This window comes from Frankliniella occidentalis, unplaced genomic scaffold (genome assembly GCF_000697945.3).
Source record: "Frankliniella occidentalis isolate FOCC.00 unplaced genomic scaffold, Focc_3.1 Scaffold503, whole genome shotgun sequence".
Taxonomy (NCBI): domain Eukaryota; kingdom Metazoa; phylum Arthropoda; class Insecta; order Thysanoptera; family Thripidae; genus Frankliniella; species Frankliniella occidentalis.
This window is the reverse complement of record NW_026267621.1, coordinates 48,083-57,485: the sequence shown is the minus strand read 5'-3', so window position 1 is coordinate 57,485 and position 9,403 is coordinate 48,083. Positions and strand designations below refer to the sequence as shown.

The 9,403-nt window shown below is 52.5% G+C and overlaps 1 protein-coding gene across 1 annotated transcript in view; it reads left to right on the top strand.

Annotated features, from left to right (window-relative positions):
* LOC127751467 (uncharacterized) overlaps positions 1 to 8,250 on the top strand; it is a gene marked incomplete at its 3' end in the record, with an annotated part of 78,200 nt that extends 69,950 nt beyond the window's left edge. The window contains exon 6 of the mRNA XM_052275063.1: positions 7,780 to 8,250. Coding sequence (XP_052131023.1) covers positions 7,780 to 8,250 — 471 coding nt within the window. The remainder of the gene's footprint in view (positions 1 to 7,779) is intronic.
* Positions 8,251 to 9,403: the final 1,153 nt, after the last annotated feature.

Sequence of the window (9,403 nt, the reverse complement as noted above, 5' to 3'; positions counted from 1 at the left end):
TGCGCTTCCCCAATGACATGGCGAGGTGACCAGCATCTAACATACCTGAAACGAACCTTCAAACATCGATTTTAGGCGCGGAAACGAGTGAAAACCGGCAATGTATTGCGGGTTGCCTAAGCTGAGGAGAAACGGCCCTGTAGGCACCCTTGAGATTGGTCCGAAATTTTTTTTAATAATTTTGCCGGTCTTTTGGGAGGACGGGCATCATTTTCCCGTGTTTCAAAATTGGAAAAGTGATCCACACCCCCCGATGACCGGGCCTACCGTATAGGGCTATAAGAAGGAAGACCACGACGATGACGACGGCGACGGGGGAAACTCTCTGGGCGACGACTTTCTCCGTCGCTTCCGCGATGAAATTCAGTCAAACCTGAAAGAAAATGCAAATATGGTCGCGTGCGTGGCGGCGCCTTTATCAGCGGCGCCTGGCCGGCCCGACGGCGGCTAATGACCGGGGGCGCCTATTGGCAGTCCCTCACCGGCACCGAGCGCCCAGCGAAGGACGTTCCGAAAGTGGCCCTCGGGCCAATGGCAGGGTGCCTTTTATACTCGCATTGGCAGGTCATATCCCACCATAAAGACTTGCTAAGATGCACCACCAACACCGTTTTGCTACGTTACTAGATTTCCATGTTTTTTGTCCCATTTTTTAGTCGACATTATATTCTCTTTCTTAGGACAGAGTACTTAACACTTTCGAATTATTTTTTTTCAAAAATATTATTGCATTAACTGTCCTTTTTTTCCGAAGCGGTGCATCCCTTGGGTGCAAGGTAGCACCTGCCCGGTGCGCAAAGCCCTTCCGCGTACTCCCCACCCTGGGGCCGCTCGCTGGCAGTCCATCCTCATGCATAGTTAGCTAAAATGTTGCAGCAGCGGCGGGACTCGCCTGGCCACCGCGCGCAACTCGTTGTCGATACGGACGGGAAACACGAAATTCTCTGGCAAACGGCGTGTTTGCGCGCGACTTTATTTTCACTTATCGGGCGACAAGTTGGCAGGGGGCGACTTTTGCAATGCTGCAAACGCTTTGCAAGCAAGCGTCCGGACGACGACGACGTCTCTATTCCGGGATGGGAAACCTGATTACGGCATCGCTGCTGGAAGTAGGAAGGCCTCTGCCTGTTGACCTGCAGCAAATACGGGAGCAGGATGACGGCAATCAGGGCGGGTAAGTGGACTGGCCCGCCCCGCCCCGCCCTCTGGGCTCGCCGTGGCCGGTGGCGGCCCCCGATGGCTGCCCGATGGCTCGATGGCCCGTTGCCCCGAGTCCGGGGTGCCTCGCGGACTCTTTGGGTGGCCTGCCGCCGGGCTGCCCCCCGCCTCGCCTCGCTGCCTGCTGTCTATCATTTGATGTGGCTTTACTCCATTGTTCGGCCGCGTCGCCGCGATGCGATCCGCGAGCCGCGGCACAGAGGGTCCCGTTGCGGAGATGTGACGTCATTATTGTGGCGGTCAGCCTGGGGCGGGCGCCCCACACACAGCTCCCCGCCGCCGCGGCCCTGGCGAATCGCTTTACATCGGTTCCAGAGCAAAAGTTCAATTTCAGTTTACTGTCGTTGCTCCACAGTAAAAGCTCACCGGTTGGGTCGCCTCGGGTTCGGGTTGGCCGACGACCACCTCCAACAGCTAACTGCCCAGGCCCCGACCGATGACTTTCTTTTCATAGTTTTAAAAAAAGCACTGGAAAATTCGCACTTAAATTGTTGGTTGTTGCGACTTTTCTGAGCATGTAAATTGTTTAGTTTGCGGAAGAAGTTTTAAGGCTCTTCGTTTTTTTATGATCAGGAGCAGCAGGGAATGGACAAGAACAAAACGGTCAAGTAGTGGACACAGAGTATCTGCTCATGAAGCTTGCAGAATGTTGGCGAGTAGCGGTCTCTGCTGTTTGTCGTTAACCGGGCGCGACGCTCTTGAAGCGGCATTAAGACGTGTAGCTGTCGGAATGATCATTCAATAAGCTCTCCTAATGACGCTCTCCGGCGCGGGCGTGGCGTGGCGTGGCGGCGGGGACAAGCGGCTCGTCGCGGACGGCGGCCGGCAGCCTCAAAACGGACGGCGCGCGGCGTTCGTTAGCGGGGCAGGGCAGGACGCGCCGCCGGCCCGCCGGCCTGGAAGATGGACGCCGCGATGGTCATGGTGGGAAAGCTGGGGAAGGTCAAGCCGGTGGTGAAATTGGGCTGAGGTTAACGAGGTGACGAAGTTGAGCAGAGGAGCGGCAGGGCAAAGAGAAGAGGGGCGCCGAGTTAATAAGTGGCAATGACCATTATTGCGTGGCGATGCAATGCAATGCCGTCCTGTACTCCACCACAAATTTTAAAGTAAAATATTACCTGCAGAAAAATGTGTTATTATTTATTCTGTGGCACTAAACATTTGTGCCGTGGGTTTTACGGGAAAATTTTTCATGTGAAGTATGCAGTTACGGCATGGTTGCGATAAGTTGTAAACGTCAAAATTCTCATGACACAATTCTTTGCCGAGCTAAAATGGCCCGTGGTTAACTAGTCGTTATTTTACATCGTCGTTTGCAAATCGCACCTAATAAATTGTATCCTTTATCCAAAGAAAATTCTTTTTAAAAAATAGAAGGATATCTGTCACCTTGGTTGAAGGTATTTCCACTGTTTTCAAGGAAATAGTTTTTATGTAAGGAAAATTTAACTTCACTTAAACGACTCTTTCCCTAAACAAAAGACAAGTCTTCTTGTATTTTTTCAAAGTAAAAATATCGTTGAAGCAACGCATTTCGCCTTGTTTCAAGGATACCATTTTCTGGGTGCGCTAATGAAAACAATACTGTCAGGGTGGCCACTCACCGGGAATTTCCGGGAATCCGGGAATAAGCCGGGAATTTTTAGCGCCGGGAAAAAACCGGGAATAAGCCGGGAATTTAGTCGGCAACCGGGAAAATATTGTACTTTGGCGTTAGAAGCCATGGCCGATTGCCGGCGGATGATTGCGAGCTATGAAAAACGCCCTTTTAGACGCGTTTTGGTGCTCATTCCACCCCTTGAATGAAAAATTTCGCTCGCTTCGCTCGCATTAACTCTTCTGTCAGTCCCTGAATACAGAGGGTGTGAAATAGGGTAAAAACGCTATGAGCGTTTTAGAGCGCCTAGCAGTGGCTTAAGACTTAGGATCACGAAAAATTTCGCGCTCGCTCCGCTCGCGAATGTTTTCTTTCCCTTTTTTGTGTGTCTATTCGTTCCAAACGAAATTTTGTCTTTGCTGTATTGGTGAAATTTCGTGTATTCATGGCAATTGCCTAAAGTTGACTTAGTTCAGCTGTACATCAGAGTCTTAACTTCCGGTGAAAAAACGAAAGCGCTTTTTGACGTGCAATCAAAGGTACGTTTCTATGGGTATGTGATAAGAAGCGCTCTAAGCCTTCAAACTGGATCGTATTCATACTTTCTCAATAATGGGTATTTGGGTAATGGGTAATGGGTATATTTTTAAAACAACGCTTCAAAAGCTCTGTTTTAGGCCGGGAAAAAACCGGGAATAAGCCGGGAATTCTGATAGGTACCGGGAGGTGGCCACCCTGTACTGTAAACTTTCAACGTTATTTTTTTCATGCGGCCCAGAGTTTCAACCGAGGTTTCAACACATCTTCCCGCGTGATTGATACACCCCTGAAGGCCGCAGCAGTGCGTGTTTTCCTCGCAACCGCAGCCAGCGTTATCGAGCCGCTGCCCCGCCTAATGAAAGGCTAAATCGCGCGACGCCTGCTCCTCCTCCACCGTCCCGCCACCAGGGCCGCCCTTTAGTGAAAGTGGTGTATATTTATATATCGACGAGCCCAAGAGAGCCAGCGAGCGCTCGCTGCTGCTGCTGCTCGCTGACTGACGGCGACTCTCCGGGAAAATGAATTGATTTGCATAAGTCGTCGGGACTGATCCGAGCGGTGACAGGGCCCGCCCAGCCCAGCTAGACCGGGGGCGGGGCGGCGGCGCACAAACAAGCAGAAGCCAACAAATTACACGCATCAGGCCGGGCCGTCGGGGCCGTCGTTTGGAAAGCACCGGCGGGACAGACGCACTACTTGTCTATCCGCGAGGTGAGGTATCTCACCGCCCGGCCCGCCCCTTTGAGCGGGCCCGCCGCCCTCCCAGAGGGGCAGGGCGAGAGCCCGTTATTGTCACGGCCGTGTTTATCGGCTGAGTTGGCGGACCGCTCGCCGTGGGCGGGGCGGTGTGATGACAATGCGAGAAGCTGGACAACTCGCCCCTGCGCAGTATATGCTCTCATTTATTATTATTTTAAAAAAAAACCTTACATGGTTCCAGCGGAGAAAACGTACAGTATCACTTTTCTTTTAAATGACACTTTTTAAAAAATATATCCATGTCCAGGCTATTTTAGAGTCGTCTTTAGCAACCTTCCCCGGAACATTATCAGCTTATGACAAGTGTCTTAAAAATAGTTTCGGTAGGCTCGCCCCTATTTTCTTATTAAGGGACCTATTTGCCATTTCTGTCTCTCGTCGTCCGGCCCGGTCCATTACGACGTTTGACTGATCACAGACTGCTAAGACCCCAGCCGCGTGCTCTCCATCACACATCGTGAAATTAGCTCAGGGCTGGGAGTGACTTGGGCCCCTCCGGACGCACACCCCGCCCCGCCGCGCCCCGCCCGGTGCCGCCGCCACGCCCACGGGCTGTTTCACAATCATAACGTTTCTGACAATACCAGGCCTGATGATGGTTTTGGTTTATGGCGAACCCCATGAGCTGTCGGTCGAGCCGAACGCATAAGGCCCTCCGTCAGCCGGGGCCGCCGTGGACACTTGACTTCATTCGTCATCCCGCGAGTGAAAGCAAATGGACCTCATATCGTTATCTTTATGATAGACTTTGTCGGAAACGTGTCTAAAACACACCCATTACGGAGTCGCGCCCAGGTGCACCGCTCTTCTCTCCTCACCGCCGCCGTCCGGACCACATGTGGGCCGACCCCAACCCTGACCCTGATGGATGGCATTATGCGGACGCCGCCAAGTCGATCCTTTTGCCACCACCTCAAGCCGCGTCGGGAAGAGGGGTCATTTCCCTCGTGATGACTGCTGATTGTGATTCAGCTAGCCTATAACTGCCGGGATGATGATCGGCCGCCACGCATCACATCGCTTTGTGACACTTATGTTGCGTAGAAAGTTTTTCTCGGCTCGCTAATTCTGATTTCCTCGAGCGGGGCTTTGCGATCGGAATCACGTTTCCAACCTACCTTACCTGTAGCATGGTCTGTGGATGTGCGTGGGTGGCTATGGCTATGCGGCCGGCTAATTATCGACAGTTTTAGTGGGACCTGTGCGGCCAATCGCCAACGGGGTAATAAAATTTACTGATAGCATCGCACACCTTTCGGAAGCGGGAGGGACTCCGCGTCGTGGATTCGTGCCGCGAATTTGGCCGACAATTACAAGTTTTCCTATTCATTAGGCTCCGCTACTTTCTTCGCAGATTATAGCCCAGAGGTTTCGGCGGAATCGCTGATTGTCTTTTCTTTCTAAGCAGAACTAATGAATATCCACTGCAAATTAATTTGTACGTAAACTAATATATTGTGAATAGTTATATGTTATTCAAAACTTTGTTCTTCTTCTTTTGGTATAGTTTTATTTTTGTCTATAGTTTTTGCTTCTGGCTCATCGTACCAGTCTCCTATAGCTATGCATGTATGCCCTTCGTTTCGTTTTTTAACCCTAGCCCATCGTAAAATGCACGTGGTGCCTATTTTTTTTCACACTTCTACATTCCCCCTGCTCGCGTGCTGTCGTATGAAATTCTAAAGAGTTCCCTCTGCAATGCAGATGTCATCTCTCCCTCGGAGCTGACACGATCCATAACGCCATGTGCCCCGCTGTGAGCCGAGCAGCCCGCCGGTGGTGTGTGTCGCCCCGCCGAGCGCGGCCACCGCTTTCTAACCCTGGACTTCCCCCGGGGCGCCCAGAGTGGTGGCCTACCAGCTTTGCCAGCCGTTATGTGTCGGAGATGATGGCCATCGCCCATCTCATCTCGGCCATTGTCATGCGCCGCGGCGGCTCTTGTCCCTGCCCGTGCTGTGCTGCCGCCGTTGGCCCGCTGGCCGCAGGGCGATTGGACTGGAAGTCTCTCAATAGCTTGAGCGGTGCGGTCTGACAACTATCATAAGACTTTCTGGCGACAGCTGACTTCGCCGTCGACATGCCACGGCGGTGCCGATCGATATCCGGATCCCATTGCATTTCTGATCTATTAACGGTTCTTTAACGAGATTTTACAATTTGTAATGTGTGAAATTCACTTTGGGACGCCTGGGAGGTAGGCAATTTAGAGGTGGTGTTGCGTGCATGCCTTCAAGTTGCCTATCTCGTCACTGACAGGCGTTCCAAACGCGAAACTTGAAAAAAACAAAAAAAAACAGCACTATATCAACGCGATCGCGAACGCAACGCGCGGAAATGCGTAAGTTGATGCGATCTCCTTAATAATCTCCAGTCTCACTTTGCGCTAGTGCGACTGGCCGCCCCCACGCGACAACCGCATGTGCAAACGAAGAGAAAGTAAAATACATTTTAAATTTGGCACCGTGTGCTTTTGCCATTTCGATTTCCTCTCGCGTCAGCGCGCCGTCCGGATCTTTTTTTTTTTTTTTTTTTTTTTTTGCACGCGCGTGGGAGTCGGGCCGCTCGCTATCGAGCGAAAAGTCTATCGTCTTCACATATAATGGCGCTTGCCGTATACGTCTTCGAATATATTTTTTTTTTCGGTTTGAGAAATGGTAATAGTAATAATAATAATTGTGTGCGACTCGAGGCGAGCTGACGTGACGAAACGGGAAGAGTTATTGGACACAGTTGTTGTTTCTCTCTCGCGGCGTGGCGCCCCGACTCGTGCGCCCTCCCCTCTGTGCGACCTTTTGCTCAGGATGAAAATTTCTCCCGCGTTGCTCATGACACTGCGCGCCGCATGGCGTGTCGCGCGCTCGCCCTCCCCTGATGCGATATCGCATCGGCGCGTTTGGGCGCGGCGGTCAAGTCGTCGAACCGATTCGCAACGCACAGCATTCCGTGGAGATGCGGCACGCCGCGGCATCGTCGTCGTCGCGCCCGACCTTTCAGACGGCATGCGTCGTCGTATCGACCGGCGTCGCGACGCGCTTTGGTCCGGTGGGAGAGAGAGAGAATACGGGGCGCTCAACTGAGATGCTTTTGCGAAAGTCCGCGTTGTGAGCAAAAGTGATTCTTGTTTTTTTGTCGGCGACGCCTTTTTTGAGACACTATAGGAAATTTAAATGTGAAAGCAACTTCTTGCCACTACTACTTGAACCTGAGAGTGCCGGCAGTTCGAATGAGAGTGCAGTTCGCTTTGTCGCGGTGGTGTGCCCATCCATGTGTCTATGCGGGACTGGAGGGGAAGAAGGCGGTGGGCGGACGGCCCCGTGGCCGACACAGTGGCCGGCCCGGAACAAGCACTTGCTTTTAGAGGCGTGAATACCAAAGCGGACGCGCCATTTGCGTCCATTCATACTGCATTTCACGGCTCTGGTCATCTAATTTACCGACGCCATGGGTGTTCGGGAACGACGCGCTCCCTCAAAAGGTTGTCACAAATTGAATTCAAATTTTGGGTTATATTTTATTAACTTTGAAAAATATTTTACGCTATTTTTCCTGTTCGAGGAAAACTACCATTACTTATAAATACATGGCGTGGACTTTTTAACAGATCGTGGTCTACCAAACGACGTTTCTCATCCACCGTGACCTGACCCAACTGTCTTTGCTTGCAGACGGCAGCGCAGGGGCTACGCTGGGGCGGGGCCGGGGTCCCCGGCGGGGTCCCTGACCATGGCGCCCACCACAGAGGACCCGACGGGAGGCTGGCTCGGCGCCGATGTCAAGGTAAGGAGGAACATTGTGTTGACATCGCGACCAGGGATAGCAAGCAAGTGTTGTTGGCGATTACAATCTTCGCTGCAACCGGATCGCAGAAAAAGACTTTCCATAATATTTTGCGTGCGGTGTCTCGCAGGTATTAGCGCTCACGTACCCGTGGGTGTGCTGCAAGCCTCCTCATTGCAGTGCACTGTTGTGCCAGGGGCGCCCCACCCCCGCGCCGCTGCGATCGTCATTTGGAAGGCAAATACTTTGGCGTCATTCGACCAACTGGTTCGCTCATGGTCTGAAATTAGCGGCAAAACGGTGTGTTTTTCCTTCCTGCTGAGTGCTGCCGCTGCGCGGTGGGTCGGGGCGCTGAGGGGGTGTGCGGAGCAAACGGACAGACCCTCGGGCTGCAACGCGCATACATACATCGCAAAGTCATGGCACTATACTTGTGTTAACCTGGACATAAAGCAAAGATGATCGCCACAGTTTCTCATTTGTGTTGTGTCTGTGTGTGGCAGGGCAGAGGTGTGTGTGTGTGTGGGGGGGGGGGGGCTATGTAGCCGTAGATTCCTGTTTCACCCAACACCTTTCGACAGAGATCGAATTTTGAGGTTTCGTCACTTTCAAACCGCTTCGCGCCTTGCTTTGATTGATGCACCACACACCCTGCAGGTGTTGCGGCCGTTGATGTGTTATTAGGACGCTGGCTGCGGTCGCTGTGTGTGTGAGAGAGAGAAAGAGAGAGACAGGGGGGGGGGGAGTGTAAGGCTGCGGCAGAGCGCTGTCTTCACAGCGCCCCGAGGGTGTCTTTCCGTATGTGATCGGCACCTTGTATTTAGCAGCGGTCGACGAGGCGGTCTGCGCGTCGTGCCGCCCTTTTCCCCGCACGGCCGATGTGACTGATTTAAAAGCCTGACGTGCGTCTCCCCCCCCCCTCCCTCTATCTCGTTGTGATTGCCTCTCCAATATCAAGGCCAATCGTTTTCGACGATCCCGATTGTTATTGTGCGTGCCTCTCATCTCATTTCCTCCCAACTGACTACTTATTGCCTACACTGCAAAAAGAAATACAGCTTTTGGCATACGCCCTGTCGATTTTCTGTGACTTTTTCCTCCTCTCTCCATTTCTCTCCATCCTCACTCCAGGCAGCGGATTCATCGACGCCGGCGCCGCGAGCCCCTCGATATCTCGACGATATTCTCTATTTTCCCACTTAGCCTCCCGTGGTATCTCTCTGCGAGGCCAGTCTGAGGGCCAGGCGCGCCGAGGCGGGGTGTGGCTGACTGGCTGGCTATCGGACGCGGGACGCCGTTTTCTCCAAAGATGCAGGCCTTGGCGCGAAAGACCTGGGCTGTGCTGAGATATGCAGTAATGTTTCTCATCTATCGCTCGCAATAAATGGCGCTTTCCCCGGCTTTCCCCCGTTTCAGTGTGTTTCAAATTTCATTTTCCCGCAGCATCATTTCAAACGGGCAAGGTTGGTTTAAAATCCTTTTAAAATACCGTGTTTACCGGAAATATTTTAT